The 23,005-nt window shown below is 49.3% G+C and overlaps 2 protein-coding genes across 11 annotated transcripts in view; both read left to right on the top strand.

Moving 5' to 3' along the window:
• The window catches only part of GSR (glutathione-disulfide reductase), a 33,622-nt gene extending 32,015 nt beyond the window's left edge, over positions 1–1,607 (top strand). For 3 of the 4 annotated variants that reach the window (XM_073340304.2, XM_073340307.2, XM_073340308.2), the window contains exon 13: positions 1,181–1,335. In XM_073340304.2, the coding sequence (XP_073196405.2) occupies positions 1,181–1,330 (150 nt within the window). In that variant the 3' untranslated portion in view covers positions 1,331–1,335. Of the gene's footprint in view, positions 1–1,180; positions 1,336–1,484 lie in introns of those variants that run through there. The other variant, XM_073340305.2, reaches the window with a different exon arrangement.
• The window catches only part of SH2D4A (SH2 domain containing 4A), a 106,600-nt gene continuing 84,844 nt past the window's right edge, over positions 1,250–23,005 (top strand). For 3 of the 7 annotated variants that reach the window (XR_013635649.1, XM_078852421.1, XM_078852420.1), the window contains exons 1-4: positions 9,318–12,802; positions 15,645–15,798; positions 17,414–17,579; positions 21,557–21,637. Coding sequence is in view for 6 of the 7 variants with exons in the window: in XM_078852421.1 (XP_078708547.1) it covers positions 12,628–12,802; positions 15,645–15,798; positions 17,414–17,579; positions 21,557–21,637 (576 nt within the window). In the remaining variant the exon portion in view is untranslated. Of the gene's footprint in view, positions 1,334–9,317; positions 12,803–15,644; positions 15,799–17,413; positions 17,580–21,556; positions 21,638–23,005 lie in introns of those variants that run through there. The other 4 variants (XM_078852419.1, XM_078852418.1, XM_073340311.2 and 1 more) reach the window with 4 other exon arrangements.

Raw genomic sequence — 23,005 nt, 5'->3', positions numbered from 1 at the left:
AGAGGGGCATTGCTGGCACATGATGGCATATATCACATTGATAGATGTGCAGGTGAATGAGCCTCTGATAGTGTGGCTGATGTGACTAGGTCCTATGATGGTGTCCCCTGAATAGATATGTGGGGACAGTTGGCAACGGGCTTTGTTGCAAGGATAGGTTCCTGGGTTAGTGTTTTTATTGTGTGGCGTGTGGTTGCTGGTGAGTATTTGCTTCAGGTTGGGGGGCTGTCTGTAAGCAAGGACTGGCCTGTCTCCCAAGATCTGAGAGTGAGGGATCATTTTTCAGGATAGGTTGTAGATCTTTGATGATGCACTGGAGAGGTTTTAGTTGGAGTTTCTTGAGCAGATGGTGTTGTTTCTTTTGGTAATCCTCAGTGGGATCAGAGGATAATGGCCTGTAGAATGTGGAGTTAGAGAGCTGCCTTCATATTCAAACTTACTCATGATGATGACAGCACCTCTTTTGTCAGCCTTTTTGATTGTCAGAGTTGTTCCTGAGGTGGCGGCTGGCGTTGTGTTCAGCATGGCTGAGGTTATGGGGCAAGTGATGCTGCCCCAAACAATGGCACAGTCTTAATCCTTCATCGTATCTACTTATAGAATTTAAGGCTGGAGGGGTCCATTATGCCCATCTAGTCTGACCTCATGTATAACACAGGCCACAGAATTTCATCCAGTTATACCTGTATTGGGCCTAATATGTGTTTGACTAAAGCATCTTTGAGACAGGTATCCAATCTTGATTTCTCCATTTCAAGAGATGGAGAACCCTCTACTTCCCTGGTGGTTTAACCTTTGCCATATCCATCCTGACCCGTTCCCAGTGGTTTTGCCAGCAGTAGGGGCACAGAGTTAAGGTTGTGTTGTGGGGGTGAAGGGGACCTTAACTTTTTGTATTTCCTGGTTTTCAGAGGTTTACATTTAGCCACTTTCAACATTCTGAAGCAAGCTGCTTTCCACAGGCTGGAAACAGCACTGGGCAACCTTAACTCTTCACTAACACAATTTTTGAACGTCTAATCATCTGTAGATTTGTTATTTGAAAGGCTGTTGACTGGGTCAGCAGTAGCTTTCCTCTATGCCAATGAGTGATCAGGGTGATGAAGATTCTCTGACTGGTGCACTGATGACTGTCATTACATGCTCATCTTTAGTAAATTAAATTTCTTATTGTTTGAAGGTGGTGGGACTACACATGCAGGGACTAGGATGCGACGAAATGCTGCAAGGTTTCGCTGTAGCAGTCAAAATGGGAGCAACAAAGGCCAGCTTCGATGAGACGGTTGCCATTCATCCGACTTCATCAGAAGAGCTGGTCACGCTCCGTTGAAAGGTTGTGAATTTCTGGTGCTTGCAAACAGACCTGTAATATGGCAGCCAAAAAACTAATGGAATCGTGACTTTTCTTCTTGGTGCAAACTCTTCCTTTTCTATGACACTCCAGATAATAATCAGATTCTTCTGTTTTTGTAATCTGACTATAGGTAGAAAAAATCATAGAGATGTCCAAAAAAACAGTGGCGGCATCTATTCATCTCATCCAAACAGCTTGGTTTCTTCAAGCTTCATCAGTTTAGAGTGAAAAATAAATAAAATGGATTAAAATATTTGGTTCTTGCTTTATTCTCTCAGGCCTCATTAGCTTAGCTAAGCCCCTGTTCTGACTGGCTAAGCTAGCTGGTGCAAAAGAGGTGTCTCTAGTTTTTATTACTTAAACCATTGGGTTTTTTCATGTGGATATGTAGAATCATCTTCCTCCTCTCTTATCTAGCATGGCTCTGTTCCCACAGAAAAGCTACTCCTGTGTTATGATCTGCAGGAGGAATTTCAGGATATGTCTATACTGCAATTAAAAACCGGTGGCTGGCCTCTGCCACTGACTCCAGCTTTCAAGGCATGGGCTAAAGGGCTGTTTAAATGGTGTCGATGCTCAGGCTGGAGCCTGGGCGCTAGGATCCTGCAAGGTGGGAGGGTCCCAGAGCTTGAGCTGCAGCACAAGCCTGAATATCAAAACCATAATCCCTTAGCCTGAGCCCCAGTTAGCTGGCATGGGCCAGTGGCAGGTTTTAATTTCAGTGAATACATACCTTCAATAAGCAAAATCTAGCCTTGTGGCCAAGGCCTTTGACTGGGACTCAAGAACTCTAGGTTCAATTCTCTGGCTCTGTCACAGTCTCCATGTAACCCTGGGCAAGTCACTTTCTCTCTCTCTGTTCCTCAGCTGCCTAGCTGTAAAGTGGGGATAATAGTATCTTTCTCCTTGTGGACATCTGATCTTGGTTCAGTCCTCTCTATATTCTTCTAATGTAGAATTATGGAGGCTTCATAATTAGGGTTGGGTTCTAAATTAAGGCATAAATTCCTATGGTTTTTTTTAAGTAGGTGGCCAGTTGGTAAGAAGTTTATTATTTTAAGCTTGCCAGTTGTGGAAATGGTAATATTGAATCTGTGGGGAAAGCCTTGTGGGGAAATTCCACAAAGAACATTTTATCTGAGCCAGTAACTGAACTTGTAAGTTGAAATCCCTACAAGGACTGTCTAGTTGCAGTTTGTGATTCCTGAGATCGAAGGGGAGTACTGCCTATTGCCTACTGGCTATTGCCTCTTGTATGAAGTATTACTTCCATGCGATTGAGACATGAGGTTTATGGGATGCGATTTGGAGTCCTGTCTTCCAACTCCTCGGGGGGGATGACCATGGGGATGAGTCTGACGGAATGCACCCCTGTATTCACAGCCTATGCACCATTGTACAAAATATGCCTTGTGAGGTATCATTTGAAAATTAATAATTCACTGGTCAGTAATATCACAGAGAAATTTGTGTAGCAACATTATATGTAAAGTTTAAACATAAGCTGAAGTCATGACTGAAGTGTGTTTACCAGATAAGTCTGGGAGTGGGTAAACTTGTTCCTCAAAGACAAAGGACAAGCTGACAGCTCTGGCCAGGTGTCATCAAAGCTGATGGGCCATCACCTATCAAGTTGCCATTCTTTGGCAAGGAAGGGGAGTGGGGCAGGAGCAAACATATCTGCATTTTAGCAAACAGCCACCAGCAGTTCTTTCACCTCCAGACTCCTTGACTCCAGACTCACAGTGGGAATGAACTTTATCTAGGGGTAACCCCAGGGCTGTCCCTACCTATACACAAAGTACGCGGCTGCGTAGGGCACAATTTCCTGCTGCCCTGCGCAGTTGCGTGCTGCTCCAGCCCCTTTCCCGCTCCATCCCTGCCCCCACTCCCCTGAGGACTGAAGCAGGGCCGGGCCTGCACTCACCGGTGACAGGAAGCACTCACCGGCCTGCACTCACCAGCGACCTGGCCCTAACTGTGCTGCCGGTGGTTCCCACCTGCCCCTCAAGCCAGCCCCGTCCCCCCTGCGGGGGGGCTGCGTAGGGCCCCAGAATAGCTAGGGACGGCCTTGAGTAACCCTCTGGAAAATGGATTTCAAAAAGGGACTGAACTAAAAAAAGTGAGGGGTGGGACACCAAGTTCTCTCATCCTATTCGTCTCTTGCTCCTTCATGTGAGAAGACAAAAGAAACCAGCCCATTTGACTTTGGGAGAGATCCTGACCTGAAATCTGGTCACCTTTGTTGCTGGGACCATGTGGTAAGAATTTTATCTTGAACCAAGTCTATCTTGTTAAGTTTTAGTCCTAGGAAGTGTTTTATATTTCTCTTGTAACCATTTCTGATTTTAATGCCATACATTTGTACTCACTTAAAATCAATCTCTTTGTAGTAGAGCTGTCAAGCGATTAAAAAAATTAATCGTGCTGTTAATAGAATACTATTTATTTAAATATTTGTTGATGTTTTCTACATTTTCAAATATATTGATTTCAATTACAACACAGAATACAAAGTTTACAGTGCTCACTTTATATTTTTATTACAAATATTTGCACTGTAAAAAAACAAAATAGTTTTCAATTCATCTAATACAGTGCAATCTCTTTATCATGGAAGTTGAACTTACAAATGTAGAATTATGTACAAAAAAAATCCTGCATTCAAAAATAAAACAATGTAAAACTTTAGAGCCTACAAGTCCACTCAGTCCTACTTCTTGTTAGCCAATTGCTCAGACAAACAAGTTTGGTTACAATTTGCAGGAGATAATGCTGCCTGCTTCTTGTTTACAATGTCACCTGAAAGTGAGAACAGGCCGCGGGTGTCGCAAGATATTTACATGCCAGATGCACTAAAGATTCATATGTCCCTTAATGCTTCAACCGCCATTCCAGAGGACATGCGTCCATGCTGATGATGGGTTCTGCTCAATAACGATCCAAAGCAGAGTGGACCAATACGTTCATTTTCATCGTCTGAATCAGATGCCACCAGCAGAAAGTAGATTTTCTTTTTTGGTGGTTCAGGTTCTGTAGCTTCTGCATCTCAGTGTTGCTCTTTTAAGACTTCTGAAAGCGTGCTCCACACCTCATCCCTCTCAGATTTGGGACGGCACTTCAGATTCTTAAATCTTGGGTCAAACGCTCTAGCTATTTATAGAAATCTCACATTGGTACCTTCTTTGTGTTTTGTCAAGTCTGTTGTGAAAATGTTCTTAAAAAGCAACGAGTGCTGGGTCATCATCCGAGACTGCCATAACATAAAATGTATGGCAGAATGTGGATAAAACAGAAGACATACAATTAACGCCCGGAGTTCAGTCACAAATTTAATGAACGCATTATTTTTTTTAACGACCATCATCAGCATGGAAGCATGTCCTCTGGAATGGTGGCCGAAGCATGAAAGGACATACGAGTCTTTAGCGCATCTAGCACATAAATACCTTGCAATGCTGGTGACAAAAATGCCATGCGAATGCCTGTTCTCACTTTCAGGTGACATTGTAAATAAGAAATAGGCAGCAGTATCTCCCATAAATGTAAACAAACTTATTTCTCTTAGCGTTTGGCTGAACAAGAAGTAGGACTGAGTGGACTGTTAGTCTATAAGGTGCCACAGGACTGTGCCGCTTTCACAGATCCAGACTAAAACAGCTACCCCTATGATACTTGAGTGGACTTGGAGGCTTTAAAGTTTTACATTTAGTTTTTGAGTGCACTTGTGTAACAAAAAAAATATCTACATTTGTAAGGTTACCCTTTCATTATAAAGAGAGTGCACTACAATACTTGTATAAGGTGAAATGAAAAATGTTTCTTTTATCATTTTTACAGTGCAAATATTTGTAATAAAAATAATATAAAGTGAGCGAGTATAGAGTAATATAGAGTGAGTTATTTGTGTTGTAATAGAAATCAATATATTTTAAAATGTAAAAAAAATCCAAAATATTTAATAAATTTCAATTGGTATTCTATTGTTTACCAGTGCTATTAATCGCGATTAATTTTTTGAGTTAATTGCACGAGTTAACTGATTAATCAACAGCCCTACTTTGTAGTTTAAATAAATTTGTTGAATTCTTCTATTAAAATCAGTCCAGTTTTGTCTTTAAACTGTGTGGATAATTCCATTTATGGTAGCAAACTGTTGTATATTAATCCCTTTGCAAGAGTTCGGATTACAAAGGGTATAGCTCCTCAGCCTAGAGTTAGGGATGGGGTTTCCCTGTAGGTTTCCCTGCTCTAGGATTAGGATTGGGGTCAGTAGGGCTCCCCATGCTAGGGTTACAGTCACAAAGAGCGTAGAGCTTCCCGGCCAAGGGTTAGGGTTGCAAAGGGTAGGGTTCCCTGGCTAGAGTTACAGTAACAAAGGGTAGGGCTTCCCATCCTAAGGCTAGAGTTGGTATCAGTAGGGCTCCCCATCCTAGGGGTAGGGTTGTGGTCAATAGGGATTCCCAGTTTAGGGTTACTGTTACAAAGGATAATACTCACTAGCCCTAGGCTTAGATAGTCAAGTCAGTAGGGCTCCCCATCCTAGGTTTAGGGTTACAAAGAATATGGGTTTTGTGTTGTAGGATTAGGGATTGAGTCAGAAGGTGTTCCTGTGCTAGGGTTAGGATTATAAAGGAGAGGCTCCCTTTCTTTGGTTAGGGTTGGGGTCAGTAGGGTTTGCCAGCCTAGGGTTAGGTTACAGTAGAGCTGACTGGCTTTGCATTAGGATTACAGAGGATATGGCTTCTTGGCCTAGGGTTGGGGTAAGCATAGCTCCCCTATGTATGGTTAGGGGTGGGGTCACTAGGGCTACCTGAGTTAAGGTTACAAATGGAAAGAGTCTGCAGCCTAGGGTTACTGTTAGGGTCAGTAGGATGCCTCATACTAGGGCTAGGGATGGTTTCAGTAGAGTTCCCCTGCCTAGGGGTAGAGTTAGAAAGCGTATGGCTCCCCAGCCTAGGATTAGTGTTGGGTTCAGTAGGGCGCCCCAGACTATGGCTAGGATTACAAAAGGTAGGGCTGTCTGTCATAGGGCTGCGGGTACAAAGGGTAGGGCCCCCTGACCTCAGATTAAGGTTGCATTCAGTAGGGATCCCTGGCCAAAAGTTAGGGTTGGGTCAGTAGAGATCACTGGTCTATGGTTACATTTGCAAAGGGTAGGGCTCTCTGGCATAGAGTTAAGGTTACAAAGTAGAGGGCCTACAGGTCTGGAGTTATGGTTTGGTTCAGTAGGGATCCCCGGTCTAGAGTTATGGTTACGAAGGGTTGGGCTCCGCAGCCTATGGCTAAGGTTGGGATCAGTAGGGTTCCCTGGCCTAGAGTTAGGGTTGCAAAGGGTAGGGCTCCCTAGATACTTTGTATCCCGACTTTATCCCTGTAACCTTCACGCCCATCACTGTTTTTTCATTTGTTGTCCCCCATGATTAGTTGACGCCTACCTCCAGTGGCTTCTCCCCTTCAGCCGAGGGGCCTTTAGTAATGGGTGGGCCTACACCTGCTCATCCACTGTGCTTCAGTGAGCCATCTCTCAGGCATGCAGTAACAACCCAGATGCACTCACTTACCCTGCCCACAGATCCAGCAGTAACTTGCCCTCAGGCATGCGGTAGCAACTGATCCCAGAGTAAAGCCTGGGTCAGGTGACCCCCAGACCCAGGTATTTCCCCAGCTCCACCAAAACTGCAGATCTGTCTGTGAACAGCACTACCTGGCCAGGAACCCTCCTGCAGCCACGCAGTGTATTGGACTTTTGACACTCCCAGCCTGTCCCTGCATCAGCCTAGCCCGAGCCCTGTTCTAGTCTTGTTCTTGCCCTACCCTGACCGCGCTCCAGCCCTGTTTCTGACCTGCTCCAGCCTTTTCTGCTCTCCATGACCCTCTGACTCTGATCATCTGGCTTTACTCTGTAGCCTGTACCTGGGCTTTAGCTACAGTACAGACTTTGGACCACCTGGCTTCCACCCCTGGCTTGCACTTGGACTGTATCTACAGACTCTGATCTCGGTTCTGACTCTGGCCTGTCCCCGAATCTCGATTGCAGTGCCACCTTGGCCCAGTCTGACCCTATGTCTGGCTTCAACCTCCACTCCAACCACTAGGCCTGATTACTGGGAGGCAGTGCCTGACAAGTAGGGCTCCGCAGTCTAGGGTTAGGATAGCTCCCCAACCTAGGGCAAGGCTTGTAAAGGGTAGGGCTTCCCAGCCCAGGGATAGAGTTAGAAACAGAAGCACCAGAGTGATGACAATTTCTTCTTGACAGGGATCTTTATTCCCTTTCCCCAGAGTTCAAGCTGTGATGGGACAAACGTTTGTGCATGTCCCCTGTTCATGGGTGTGGGGAAAACAATCAAAGTCTTTTGTCCACTGATGTTCCTTTGTCTGGTGTCTACAGGCCTTCTTTTGCTGGGCAGGAGATTACACCTCTTGTGGTAAACTAGTATTTCACATTTGGTAATGCTGCTTTCCTGACTTGGGGTTTGTTTTTTTTCCCCAATCTCATATCTGACGTTATTGACCTAATCTGGGACCGTATAGATCATTGTTGCAACCAAGGTCCTGTAGTGGCACCAAATCTTGTATAAAGGGGGTCAAATGAGGTGTCTAAGACAAGGTTATGGTTTGCTGGTTATGATTATGCTGTCTATATGTGTGTATCATTTTTGTAGTTGAGGTTATGAATATTGGCTCTATACTGTCTGTATTTCAAACTTGTGCTATGCTTCTGGGGAACACCCCAGACAAGTTGGTGTCAGCTCTGCCTAGCCTGCTTGATGGCCCATTAAGGACCATCAGCTATACAATTGACCCATTGAGAGAAGGCAGACACGCCTTGGGACTCAGCAAGGTATGCAGGGACATGCCTTTGGACAGAACTCTGAGGTTTTTCCATGCCATGTGATGGGCAGCTTGTCTTTGGGACAAAGAAAGACCGACCACATGGCAAGAGAATATAAAAAGCTGCTGCAGCTCCTCCATCTTGTCTTCAATCCTGCTTCTTACCTCTGGAGGAACTTTGCTACACTGAAGCTTTGAACCAAGGACTGATGATCCATCCCAGCTAAAAACTTGATTTGAACCGGCAGTTTATTCTATCACTGCTACAAGCCTGAACCAAGAACTTGGCCATCACTATATGTCATTGATTCCGTTTAACCAATTCTAGCTCTCGTCTATATCTTTCCCTTTTATGAATAAACCTTTAGATTTTAGATTCTAAAGGATTGGCAACAGCGTGATTTGTGGGTAAGATCTGATTTGTATATTGATCTGGGTCTGGTGGCTTGGTCCTTTGGGATCAAGAGAATCTTTTTTCTTTTACTGGGGTATTGGTTTTCATAACCATCTGTCCCCATAACGAGTGGCACTGGTGGAGATACTGGGGAACTGGAGTGTTTAAGGGAATTGCTTGTGTGACGTGGGGTGAGATCAAAGTCTGCTCTGTTTGGCTGGTTTGGTTTGCCTTAGAGGTGGAAAAACCCCAGCCTTGGGCTGGAACTGCCCTGCTTGAAGCAATTTGTCCTGAATTGGCACTCTCAGTTGGGTCCCGCCAGAACCAGTATCGTTACATCATAGCAAACGCTTAAACATTGCCTTATAACATGAGATATATCAATTATAAGTGAGATCATGCATGCAGCAGCTCACGAGCATTTCATAACATCCAAATGCTAAACACATCTCTATACATGTAGTACCTATTTTAAGTATACTAACAGACAGGTGAGCCAGACTGATTTTCAGCTATGCATTTGTCAGAGCTCAGTGAGGCTTGGGGGCTTTGGCATGAGCTTGGCACCTCGTCTGCCAGCGTCCGAGGGGTCACTAGGCTCCTGGGCCTAGGGTTAGGATTAGGTCAGGAGGCATCCCTGGTCTAGGGTTAGATTTGCAATCCCTGGACTTTGTTACCTCAGAAGGACTGGGGTTGCCTTCTGCTTTATAACCCTAGCCCTAGGCTGGGGTGCCCCACCCTTGGGCTAGGGCTATAAAGTAGAGGGCAACCCCAGTCTAGGGTTTAGTTCAGCAGGGATCCCCAGCATAGGGTTGCGAAGTGTTGGGCTCCCCCAACTTCGGTCTAGAATTGGGATCAGCCGGGCTTCTTGGCCTGCAGTTAGGGTTGGGCTCCCCATCCTGGGTTTAGGGTTATAAAGAATATGGTTTCCTGTCGCGGGATTAGGGGTTACGTTAGAAGGCTTGTTCATACTAGGGTTAGGGTTACAAAAAGAAGGGATCTTCTTCCATAGGTTATTATTTAGGTCAGTAGGGCTCCCCTGCCTAGGGTTGGAAAGGGGGATTCATCCACCGGGGCCAGCCAACCAAACCCACTGGGTGGAATCCGCAGTGTGGAGTGCGCAGACCTCACCCACTTGCTTCTTAAGGGTTTCACTCCCTCTTGCACTTTCTCTTCAAAGTTCTTTTCAGCGTTCCCTTAGGGTACTTGTTAACTATTGGTCTTGTGCACAGGCTTGGCTACACTTAATACGCAGCTGCTGCACCACTGTAGCGCTTCAGTGAAGACACAACCTACCCTCTTCCCTGTTCCCTTGCGGTAACTGAGGGACTCCTGGTTAGTTTCGTTTCCACCACTGACTAATCAGCTTAAATTCAGCAGGTCACTGTGTCTGATCTGAGGTCGCAGATGGATGGGGACACTGGGGTAGTGGACACCAACCCCACAGAAGCACTCCGCCCAGGGGGAGGCCTGATTGACCAAGTTTGGTGCAGAACGGCCCAGCAGAGGAAGGGCACGTAAGGTGCTTGTTCTTGTGACTTAGCCTTCTGGCCTGGTCGCAGTTAGTCCCTGTCCTTCTGAGGTAACAAAGTCCAGTGAAAACGAATGTCTGATCCCTCTGCCCACGCTGCTGCCCTTCATTTTGGGCCTTGCAGTCCAGTTCCCCTTTTGAAGGGCTTCACGGCACCCTGCCAGTGGCTGGTAGGAGAACCCAGGTCCTCTTCCTATGCTGGTATCCAGTCCAGGAACCCTAGGGCAGGCAGTCATGGGTCACTCCACCAGTGGACTCTTTGCTGCCACTTCCCTGGACTCTTTCCTACTGAGACTTTCCCTGGGCTTTCTCCTCACCCTGTAGTCGACTCCCCCTTCCTAAGGGTCTCCTTACTCCCCGCTATCCAGAGCGTGACTGCAGGGTTTCTCATTGCCACCCTTCTGCTATATACTTCCTCTGCTTGCAGCGCACGCAGCCACCCCCACTGGGTTTCATCATTAATTAGACATGGCTGACCCTCCAGGTGCCATCGGGGGGAGTTCACCACCGGTGGGGGGTAGGCACCCCATCACAAGGGCATGGGAGTGGCATGGAACTCCTGGGTCAGTGAGTCCAGTCCCCTGCGCTCACACGCAGCCCTATCATAAATCCCCCTCATAAATTTATCAAGCTCCATCCGAAAGCTAGTGGGGGTGTTTGCCCCACTGCTCCTGTGGGGAGGCTGTGCCAGCCCCTTACTCCTCTGGTGGACAGAAGCCTTCTGCTCATTGCCCAGCCTACATTGATTGATGGCCAGTTTATCCCTATTGGTCCTTGTGCCAGCATCCTCCTTCACATTCAATAGCTCTTCTCCCTCCCTGGGGTTTACCCCTCCTGGCTGCATTGGTACCAGCTGCCCTGCAGCCTGCGTTTTGCTAGGCTGAACAAGCCAAGCTGTTTTCCTCTCCTTGGACCCTCTGTTCCCCGGCGCAGCCTTGTCAACTTTCTCCGTACCTGTTCTGGCGTGAATCCACCTGGCTCAGCCATGGGTGAGCATAATTGGACTCAACCCTCCAGATGAGGGCTGTCCAGTGCCTCATTTAGAAAATAAAAACATTGAAGCTGAGATATTGTTTTACTTCCACCTGCAGGGCTTCCAGGAGATTTGAGCCTGGTTGGAACACAAAGGGTGCTGTCCAGCCCTTGAGAGGTCGTCTGGTGCCTAATTGGCCAAGTCCCTCCTCTCAGCAATAAAGGCAAAACATCCGTGAATCCTGTGGCCTTGGGATATAGTACTTGCTCACGAGGCCAGCAAGCCTCTCCCAGGTAGCTCTAGAGGTGGCCGTGAAAGGTAAGGAGCATGTTTCCTTCGCACGTCTGGCAGGTGTGATACAAAGAAAGGGACCGTTCAGCAGAGGCATCTGACTCCCAAGCGGGGACTGACTCCCAGCAGTACTTGAAGCAGAGCATGTGCAGTGGGCGTCTGGCACGAGAGGGGATGGGTAGGTTTGTGCTGAGTGCTTGCCTGGGTTGCAAACCCAAGGAAACCTTTCATGAGATAATGCCTTGGTGCATGTGCGTCAAGAAGCTGAAAGCAGCCTGCCAGCTGCTCTGAAAGGCTCTGGTGCTGCCTTTCATTTGAATCACCGAGGCAGGGGGTAGGAAGCGAGTTCTGGAGGGGGCTGCAGCCTGGGGCAGAGGGAGCGTGAGTGTGGAGGAGAGAGCCCTCAAAGCGTTCAAAGATCAAACGTAGCCTTCACAATTCTCTGGAGAAAGAGGTTCTCGCTTGTGCTCGCTGACCTTGTTAACTTGTTCCCCTGTGCTCCCCACATCGCTCCCCGCTTCTGTCTTGTCTGGCTCCAGCCTTGTCTGCCTTGGGGGGTCACCCTGGAGCTGCTCAGCCCTTGTGAGAGCTGGGGCAGAAGGACTAGCTGTGCTGCGGATGCCCATCTAGCTGAAAAAAGTTGTAATTTGAGAGATTTTATGGGCAGGGTGGGCTCCCCAAATAGTCATGTCCCTCCTATTCTGCCTTAGGCAAATTGGAGTGTGCCAGTCAGTTCCCAAAGGAGTTTCTTTGTGGAGGGGGAGGGAGTTGTAGATTCATTGGGTCATTGCTCTCTCACCAGGTAATGGCATGTTTGCCTAGCTCAAAGTAAGCCACACCTCTGATTTTTGTGATACAGGGAACTCTTGTCCACACAGTATCAGTGAAATTTACTGGGGCAGAAAAGGAATTATCTCCCTATAAATCTTGGCAATTCACCCCTGGAAGATCAAGGACACGGCTTTTCTTTAAGCTCTGTCAGCACATTCAGATCTCCTGTCATTTCCGTGAATCATAATCAGAAGTTTCAAGCTGCTTATTTACTTTTTCAGTCTGTGCAGGAAGTCTGAGCTAAAATAGGTGGAGAGATGGGATTATAATTGCCATGGTGAGTCTGAGTTCCTGCTGCCTGCTCTGGGTGTGGAGAGAGTTTTTTTTTTTGGCGTTGGTGCGGCTGTACCTGGCCTGGGAAGGCGAATCCTGTCTTTGAAGAGTGTTGCCAGGAGCGCTGATGTGCCAGAGCCGCGGCCATGCTGCAGCAGATCCTGGCAGACATGTACATCGATCCTGAGCTGCTGGCAGAGCTCAACGAGGAGCAAAAACAGATCCTCTTCCTCAAGATGAGGCAGGAGCAGGTCAGACAGTGGAAGGAGAGAGAAGCTGCCGCAGACAAGAACTCAGAAAAGAAAGTGATCCACAGGAAAGGTAACTGGCTCCCCAGCACTGGGCTTGCTGCCTGGTAAACACAGCTGGGCCGGGTTACGAGCAGCCTGCTGTTGGGTGAAAAGTGGTTACAGCTCAAGTTACAGCTCGGGGGGGGGGGGTGCCAGGGGTTACTGCAGGAAAAAGTCTGTCAAAGAGGAGGTGGCTAATGAGCACGGCCAAGGCTAGGGGTTCAAGCACTGCCCTGTGACCCTGACCAGCCGGGCCCAGGTCCTGGCCTTTGCTCAGTAACCTTGGGCAAATCCCTTAATGTCTCTGCCTGTAACACGGGGCCCATAATGCTTCCCTGGTCTGCTTCGATGGAGCAGGGGCCCCGCACAACAGAGCCTCTTGTGCTATTGTAACCGAAATAATGAACGGGCTGCCATGCTCTTTGGGCACCACGCTCTGGGCTGAAGCAGTAGTGGGCTTCGGGCTGCGGGTAGCCGAATGGACTGTGTTACTTTTGACCCTCTTCGTCAGGAAGCCAGATGGCTGAAGGATTTTTTTTTTTTTTAAGCTGGCCAGCCTGGGCTGGGTGCTGGCTGCACTGTCTAGCTCAGTAACGGGGCAGCACGTCTGCCACAGGAGAGGAGGACACCCAGTGTTAAAGAGGCTCCATAGCCGAGGTTGCCTTGAGATTTGCATTTGCAGCAGCTGTCCTTTAGAAATACCCTTCCCTGCCACTCCCTTCCCGCTCCTCATAGACCTCAGGGTAACGGGGCAGGGAGCAGCTGAGACTGGTCTTAGCTGCTGAGAAAGCAGCTCTGTTTCCCCTGGCCGAACTCGCCAGTCAGGTGCTCTCCTGTGGTTAGCAGGTAGGGGAAATGTGGGCAGGGTTACAGAGACCCCCAGAGAAGGGGACATGAATGGGATGGGGGAGAATTTGATGAAGAAAATTTGGAAGGGAGGAGTCCACGACCAGAGGGGAATAATAATAAGCATCAACCCCAGCTCTTATCTAGCACTTTCTATCCTTAGATCTCAAAGTGCTTCACAAGGGAGATCAGTGTCGCTATTCCCATGTCACAGGTGGGGAAACTGAGGCACAGGGCGGTGAAGCGACTCCCCCAAGGTCATCCAGCAGACCAGTGGCAGAGCTGGAAATACAGTCCAGGTCCCCTGAGTTCCAGTCCAGTGCTCTATCCACTAGGCCACACTGTCTCCTCTGTGGTCTGCTCCTGTGCCCTGCGTCTGGGATCAAACCCTACTCCACAAATAGCCCCTTTGACTATAGTCTATCCGCTTGTGGTGTAAGGCCCTACTCATGTGGGGGAGGGGATCCGAACCTGGCCCAGGCTGCTGCTGCTCAAACCGAGAGTGGCTTTTTGAATATAGTTTGGCAAATCACATCAAATTGCTAGCAGCTTCCTCCCCTGAACAACCTCCCTGCCCCTCCCCCCATCCCATGCCAAGTGGTTATCCCTCAGGTAACCAAGGGTTGGGGGCATCACGTTCTGGGGTGCAATCCAGACCAGTGAGAGGTTGTCACCACCTGCCCTGAAACCTTCGGTGCTGCAAATGCTTTGTTGCTATTGCTGCCAACCTGGGCCCCGTACACAGAGCCAGACAGCATGCAGGTCACACCCTGAGTGTCTGCGTATAACCACAACCTGCCTGCTACACACCAGCCACAGTCCAGCTTCCAGCAGCCTTGCTTACCACCTGCAGGGTGACCCCAACACATTCCCAGTCTCCAGTTTTCCCCCAAAATGTGCATTGTCCTTTGTCCAGCCCTCCCCAGTCCAGATGTTAGGGTCCATTGCCCCTGTAAGAGGTCAATGTACAACAGTTTGGTACTTTAACTGGAGTCACCCAAACAGTTCCGTTTACACACAATACTGGATTCGTTTTGATTAAGGAATAAAACAAGTTTATTTAATTACAAGGCAATAGATTTTACAGTCAGAAATGGTTCCTACAGGAAATAAAGATAAAACAAAAAGAAAAGGAGGACTTGTGGCACTTTAGAGACTAACAAATTTATTTGAGCATGAGCTTTTGTGAGCTACAGCTCACTTCATCAGATGTAGCTCACGAAAGCTTATGCTCAAATAAATTGGTTAGTTTCTAAGGTGCCACAAGTCCTCCTTTTCTTTTTGCGAATACAGACTAACTCGGCTGCTACTCTGAAAGATAAAACAGTTTCTAGTAACTAAACCAGCTAGACTTGGTTCAAGGTGAAACCCTTCTCACATTTCCCAGCAACAGGGCTGACTAAATTCCTAGATCAGAACCCCTCCAAAAGTCCAAAGGCTGGTACCTTTGTCGTCTTAGGTGAAAGAGGGAGTGAGAGAGAGAGAGAATACCTGGGGGAGGGGGGGTGTTCCTCTCTTTTATAGTCCAGTCACCCTTTGAAATGCATTTTCCTGAGGGTCACCTCTAGATAAAATTCCTTCCCGCTGTGAGGGTGGAGACATGGGTCTTGTGGTGGAGGCGGTTCCGTGTTGTTTGTTCAAATGCAAATCGACCTGTTCCTGCCGCCCCTTCATTGCCACTTGACAGTTGATTGCCAGTTAACTTTGACAACACCTGGCTAGAGGCATCAGCTTGTCTTTTGTCTTTGAGAAACTAGCTTACCCCCTCCCCAGACAGGTCTGGTAAACATACATAAGTCCCGATTTCAGCATACGTTCCTAACTCTCCACGGAGTGTTACTACACACATTTCACCCTGTTGTTGATCAGGGAGATATTTGTACAAAATATGCCTTGAGAGGTGTCATTGGAAAACTAAGACTAGTACCAGTGTGTGTAGGGTGTGAATCCAGGGGTGCATTCGGTCACAGGGGGCATGAGTGCCACGGGAGCTTTTGTGGCCAGTGCTCTGAGTGTTTGTCTTGCAGTGCATGGGAAGTCGGTGAAGTGGAAGCTCGGTGCCGACAGCGAAGTCTGGGTCTGGGTCATGGGCGAGCATACGTCGGATAAGCCTTATGATGTGATCTGCGAAGAAATCCAGGCACAGAGGGCTCAGCAGCAACAAGAAGCAGGGGAAGCCAGGTAAGGCAGCACTCAGCCCCGGCCCCAGGAGCCGGTTGGACAGGTTTGCAGTTACTGCTGTGGTGTCTCCTCCGGTGGGTAAGGCGGAAGGTGCTTTTTAATAGATGATGATCAGTGCAAGATAAAAAGGAGAGCTGGAATGGAGCAAAGTTCTGTGTGTTTATCCCCTGCAGTCTGTGGGGATTTCTACATTCTCTCTCCACCCACACTACATCCAGAGGGAGGCATTGGGTCTTGGCTACATGTGCCTTTTAGGCACTTGGGCCTAGATCCTCACAGGTAATTCGGCCCTAATTCCCACTGATTTCAAGGGGAGTGAGGTACCAATATATCTAGGAAGATCTGGGTTTGGGCCCTAAAACTGGGCACTGGAGTTGCAGGGCACATGCCTGGGAACAAGCACATGGCCTACAGAGAGCCAGATGTGTGGTTTCTTGCCTCTGGGGCAGAGGGAGCAGCGGTGAGGGGACAGGGAGTGCTGTGTGGGCGAAGCACTGTTTGGGAAGGGTGTATCCCTCCTGTCCATGCTGGTGGAAGCTGGGAAGGCCCTAGGTGGGTGGCACAGTGGTCTGGGTGCATTTGCTCTCGTTTGAAAATAAAGCCAACCCTGGGGAACACGCCTTGGACTGAAGTGTCACGGGGAGCTGTGTTTACTGGCTGGCTCACAGGCCCCAATGAGCTGCTTCTTGAGAATCCCTTTGGCAGGCTGCTGGCTCCTCTACCAGCTGCCCATGGCCGTACCTTCCTCCATGTGGGCATGCGGCTGGGCTACCTCCAGGACAAGCCCTTTGAAGGCGCCGGCCTTGGCCGTCCGCTCCCAGGCAGGGCAGCGGGGTGTCTCCCTGAGGAGATGAGGCCTGAGCCGTCTGGGAAGGCTTCTGAGGCTGCCAAGTGATCTTGGTTCGGGGCTGGCCCCCGGGGTGGGGAGGGGGGATGGGGAGGCTTGGTTGCTAATGTTGTATGCAAATCATGGGAGTGAATTTGGCTACTAACAAATGATTTGCAGATGACTCTGACCATCAGTTTAAATAAAGGGGGGATTGAGCGCTGGGGAAAGGAGCTGGTTGGTTGGTTTTGCCTGCTCTGAGGTGGCAGTCGGGGGACGAGGTCCCATGGGCACCTGGTTTGTCCCAGGCCATTTGCAGATGGCGGAGGATGCAGACTAGCGATTACGTGGGGTCTCCAGATGCCCCCTGCCTCCGGCATGCAGGAGCCCCTCTTAGCCCTGCTGCCACATCGACCCGGGACTCTAACCCCAACCCTGTGCTGCTGCTCCTGAAAATACGGCCTTTAAACGGTATCTATTTACAGCGCTATGGGATGGTCCCGTGAAAGCTGGGGTGGGCAGCATCCCAGTCATCACCACAGCTGATATTTGGGAGTGAGTTCTTATGCCAACAGGTATCTGCCTGCATGTGGGTGCACAATTAACTGCAGTGAGTGATTACTTTAACCGTCCGTGCTCCTGGTGCTGAGACATAGGGCTCATCTCCGTGAGCTGCTGCTGGGCCCTGGAATTGCTTCATTGCCATGTAATTTCCATTCAGTAGTTTGGAAGGCGGAAGGCTGAAGGCGATTGATTCTATTCCAAAATTCCTGCTTGCTGTCTTCACAGAGGAAGTCAAACATTCCTTGAACGAGCTGTGCCATGGTCCCTGCATTCTCAGCCAGCAGCCCTGGGCGGGGCAGATGCCAAAAGGAGGGAGGAAAAAACTGGACAGAGGGAGCAGGAAGATGTGATAACAGCTGCTAAAAAGGAGAGAAGCTGGGATCGTGCTCAGGTACTTGTTTTCTGTTCTAACGCTGCTCAGAAGTGCATAACTTCATGAGGTGGGGGTTGCAAAGACTCTGTTGAATGGGGCCAGTGTTCAATAAATTGAAACATGGATTGGATAAAGGCTCCTTTTGTCTGTTTTGGAAAAACCATGCAACTCAGTAGAGCAATCTTGAGGGGAAGGTAGGATAGTCTTGTGGCTGAAGTACTAGCATGGGACTTGGGGGATCTGGGCTCTGTTCTGAGCCGTGCCACCCTCTCTCTGTGTAGTAATGAGCAAGTCACTGGTTTTTCTGTGCCTCAGTCTCCCATCTGTAAAATGGGGATTATAATACTTCCTTTCTTATCTTTTGTCTGTCTGTTTAGACCAGGGGTCGGCAACCTTTCAGAAGTGGTGTGCCGAGTCTTCATTTATTCATTCTAATTTAAAGTTTCGTGTGTCAATAATAAGAATCCATACAATCCATGCTGAGCTGTGCCCCCTCTTGCCCCTGTCTGCACCCCTCACTGCCCCAGACTGGGGCCAGCTGTAGAGCCCCGGGCTGAGGCCAGGAGCAGAGCCCCGGGCCAGCGGCCAGGACCCCAGGGTAGCAGCAGAGCCCCCCGGACCAGTGGCCGGGACCCGGGGCTGGAACCCCGGCCGGCAGGGGGCCAGCGGCCGGTAACCCCGGCCGGCAGGGGGCCAGCGGCCGGTAACCCCGGCCGGCAGGGGGCCAGCGGCCGGTAACCCCGGCCGGCAGGGGGCCAGCGGCCGGTAACCCCGGCCGGCAGGGGGCCAGCGGCCGGTAACCCCGGCCGGCAGGGGGCCAGCGGCCGGTAACCCCGGCCGGCAGGGGGCCAGCGGCCGGTAACCCCGGCCGGCAGGGGGCCAGCGGCGGGCTGAGCGGGGACGGCGGACAGAACTCTGGCTGGCAGCTGAGCCCCCGGGACCGGTGCCCAGGACCCGAGCAGTGTGAGGGCCACTGAAAATCAGCTCGCTTGCCGCAGGTTGTCTACCCCGGTCTAGACTGTGAGCTCTTTGGGGCAGGAACTGTCTCTCACAGTTCGTGTCTGCACGTGTGCACTGCCTGGCCCAATGGAGCACTGTCTCTCAGTCTGGGACTCCTGGTGCTACTGTAATACGAACAATAAATAAACCTCAAGAGTCAGTCCTCTGCTGGGGTCAAAATGAGCCCTGATATTGCATTGTTTCGGAACCATCAGGAGTCCTCTTTATGGCATCTGAGCTGTTGTTTTGCAGGATGAGGAGCTATCCACAATGAAAGGAACATTTCAGGTGCCATAGCAATTTCAATGGTTTCTATGCCTGGCATTACCATCCCTCCACTAAACTAGAATGGACAAAACTAAGAACTCCGGGCCAAATTCTGATGACTCCATTGGAGTTTCTCTAGATTTCCACTGGTGGAACGAACAGTTGAATTTGGGCCACTGATTTTATTCTGATCAATAAATAGAGCTAAAGAGGCAGGTTTCTGTTGAGATCAAAATGAACCCCGATGCTCCATAGTTTCTGATGGATGTTTAATGGTAAGATGAAAAATAGCTGGAGATGAATGTATTCAAAGTTGGATTTTTCTCCTCAGCGCTCAAGTGCTAAAGCGAGCATGTGAGGTCAATGTCCGCAATTGGCATTTCTAAAGTGCATACTTGTATTTCTTTTTATAAAGTTAAAACTATTTATGACTTCAAAAGCTGGATGTTACACTGCTTGGGTCAAGCTTGTTGTTGAGAATGTTTCCTGTCTGGCAATATTTTTACCATGGGATTACAAATAAATTATTTTAAAGTGGTTGGAAAGAAATCAATTAGAGATGCCTTGTAGTATTAACCACTTATTATAATTCATGGAGGAAATAGAACAGGCCACTGAGCTAAATAGCTATTAACCACACATATCACTGGCATGATTAAGGCCTCAGCCAAAAGCCATTCAAGTTAGTGGAAAGACTTCCATTTTGTCCAGTGGAGTTTGGATTAGGTCCTTAGTTGTTACTATTGTGTAGAATTGCAAGTATATGTACAAAACCACATGTGGCTCTGTCATCAATGTACAAAAGCAAGGTAACTCAAGGCTTGGTTTTGGCCACATTGGGCCTGAGTTGTCAGCAAGGCATCCATGAGGTAATCTCAGTGTTGCCAGCTCTCATGGTTTTTATTGCAAGTCTTCCAATGTGTGGTGGTTTTCTTAAAGTCTCAATTCCTGGAGTCATGGGATTAGGTGAGAATCTCAGCTTTATTTTCTCCCTGAAGGAGTTTTCTGTTTCTTACGGTTGCAGAGAGGAGCTTAAAAACATGCTCACTAAAAGCTCAAAAACCAGAAGGGAAATAATCCTCCCCACCCCAATTTTTTAAAATCTTGTGATTTTTAAGACACTCTCATGATTTGTCAAACCCTTCATTGTTTTCTGAATGCCTGAGACTGGAAATCCTGAGATGAGACATAGGCCAAGATGTGGGATGGGCATTGTGCTTTTAAGGATTGTCGTTTTTTACACCTCCATTGTTCTAATAACTGATTTGAGAACTATTTATATGCGTAACGGCATCTGAGCATTTTGTTGTTTTTTCACCTGGGAAAGGTGAATGATTTCCATTTCCATGTCTCTGTCTGAGCAGAGCAGGGAGATATGCCTGTGTTAATATTTAAGGGGGAATAATGGTTCTGAGGAAGGGGATATCAATAAAGTCACACAGTGGAGTTCCGGAAGAGCATTGTTGCCCACACCAGCAGAAGTGGCTTTGACCTCCGCATTCAGTTCTATGTGGGAGGGTTCAGAGATAAACCCATCTCTGTTTGTCTCAAAGTACAAGAAACCCAAGATAACCCAGCTCAATAACTGGGATTCTGGCTGCTAACAAACTCTCTCAGCAAGCAGAGACAATGGTTTCAATTATCGATCCATAGTACTGACATGGTCCTTGTCACCACAGGATCCGAGCACCTCTCACTCTTCAACACACTAATCCTCCTAGTAGCTTGTGAGGTAGGGCACGGCTGTTATCCCCATTGCATGGGTGGGGGGGCCGAGGCACAGAGAGGCTAGGTGAATTGCCCAAGCTCACACAGGGAATCTGTGGCAGATCAGACACTTGAACCTGGGTCTCCCAAGTCCTAACCCTGAGGCCTTCCTTCCTCCCCATTCAGCCACTGCCTTTAGGAGGGCCAGGCCTTGACATGGGCAGGCCTCCATGTCCCCTTGCTTGGTTATAGACACTATTGAAGGAGAGTTGTATTCAGAGGGGCGGGCTCTAGAATACAGAAAGGGGTTCATTCACATACGTACAGAGCTCTTTCAGGCTACAGGGGTCCCTTCTTCCTTATCTCTCTGTCAGAGGTTGGGGGTGTCCCAGGCTCTGAAGTTGTGAGGTCCTCAAACTTGGTGTAGGGGCTAAGGGTCACCCCAGTTTCAGTGAGATGCAGTAGAAAGGAAGGCTGGGCTTGGAGCTCAGGCACTGGAGTGGGGCTCATGAGAGCTGAGGTCTGGTCCCATCTTTGCCACAGACTCTGTGTGTGTCCTAGGGCGAGTCACCTAATCTGCATGTCTCAATTCCTCATCTCTGAGATGGGGATGCTGGTTCTGTCTTTCACCCACCCTTTGCCTTTCCTGTCTCTTTACGTTGTAAACTCACCAGGGCAGGGACTGTCTCTCACTTTGTACAGCGCCTAGCACAATCAGGCCCCGATCTTGATTAGGGACCAATCCCATTTGATGATGAACTGCAGGGTCTGGAATAAACGACGTGTGTGTGAGATTCCCAAGGAGGGAGCAGTGCGTCCAGGGACCGCCGTGAGATGGGCATTAGAAGGGCCACCATGTTCTTACTATCTGGAGATATTAAAAAGAGTGTGATTTTTAAATGAAGCCTCCAGCTTGATGTTTCGACACAGGGACCAGAGCTGGGCTGACGTGTATACTGACTGTGGAGGAATGGGAAGAGCTCCAGGGCTAACGCTGGGTTTGTTTGCCATTGAACGTCTAGGCTGCTCCCAGTAAAGGCAGAGATGTGCACCAGATGTTGGCAGATTCCAAGGCTCAGACAAGGAAGTACGACTTTCAGCAGGTAAGCAGTGAGCCCGGGTGCTTCTAACGTGCCCAGACAGGGGGCTAGATTCTGCTCTGCAGCCCCGCAAGCAGCCACAGCTGGCCAGGGGCACTCACCCAGCCTAGGTGGCCCCTCAAGACCCATTGCTGGCATAATAGCTCTCAGGGTGGTTACGTCTCTTAAAAGCTAGGGAGCATTGTCCGCCCCCACCCCAGACAGGCAGAATGTCTCTGGCCCCCACCATGCAGGGCACCGCCTCCCAGCACTGACTAATGTGGTACCATAGTACCAAGAGGTCCCCACCATCATAGGAGCTCCAGAAAAATTTTAGTGCGTGCTCAGCACCCACCAGCCACAGCGGTTCCCCGCCTCTGCTCATCAGCTGTTGGGCGGCGCCTCCCAACAGCTGGTAGGGGGCAGCATCACTACCAAACAGCTGTCTGGCAGGTCAGGGAGGGCTTTGGGGGAGAGTGGAGAGCGGTGGGTGGGCGGGGGCCTCGGGGAGGGGGCGGAAAGAGGCAGAGCAAAGGTGGGGCCTTGGGGGAAGGAGCAGAGTGGGGGCCAGGCATTGGGGCAAGCGGGGGTTGAGCACCCCCGGGGAAAAGGTGCCCACCATGACTGAAACCCCATGCGCCATCCTGCAGCAGTGAGTTCCACTCACTGCTTCTACGCTGCATCAGAGTGCCTTTTATCCTCGAGCTGCCGGCCTCACGCTGCAGCTAGCAGCCCAGGTTTTGGGCTAGCAAAGGAGGGGCTGGCCCTTTTTCAGCACACCCTTGATCTCAGCAGAGTCCCCTCATATTCTCCTCTCCAGGCTAAATAACCCCACTTTGGGCAGTATTACAGGTTTGCCAGACGGTCGCTCTTGCCCGTCTCTGGCTGTTTCCGATGTTTGCTATGTCTCTCATGAGTCAAAGTAACCAGGCCTGGGACTCAGGACACTAGCAGGGGATGCACTATTGACCAACAGGTCATTGCAGCATATTCACGCTTCGCAGATTTCCTGTGTGCAGCTGTGCCCAGGGCAGATACAGCCAAAGAGCTTTTCCAGGCTGACTCCAAATTCTCTTTCCTCCACAAACAGCTCTGAACCTGGTGCAGGAGGGTCTTAAAGCAGAGTTGGCAATGGAAAAGGGGCTTGCTGTGTCACGGGGTGTGAGTGAAATAAGAATCAATAGGATATTGTAAGGTCTCAGTGAGCCCTGAAATGGGGCCTTGGAGGTCTTTGGCAGCTGCTCTGGTCTGTGTGGAGGAGTGGGCCGGTGCTGAGCCAGCCGAGGATAAAACAGCCTCCCAGAGCGCTCCTTGGCACAGCTCAGGATCTGGCCTTTAGAGTCATTTAATGTCACTTCTTACCCCTCGAGCTCAACCTGCCCCGGGCTGACG

The sequence above is a fragment of the Lepidochelys kempii genome, chromosome 4 (genome assembly GCF_965140285.1).
Source record: "Lepidochelys kempii isolate rLepKem1 chromosome 4, rLepKem1.hap1, whole genome shotgun sequence".
Classification (NCBI taxonomy): Eukaryota; Metazoa; Chordata; order Testudines; family Cheloniidae; genus Lepidochelys; species Lepidochelys kempii.
Note: the sequence above shows the minus strand (reverse complement) of the source record. Positions and strands in the feature narration are given on the sequence as shown.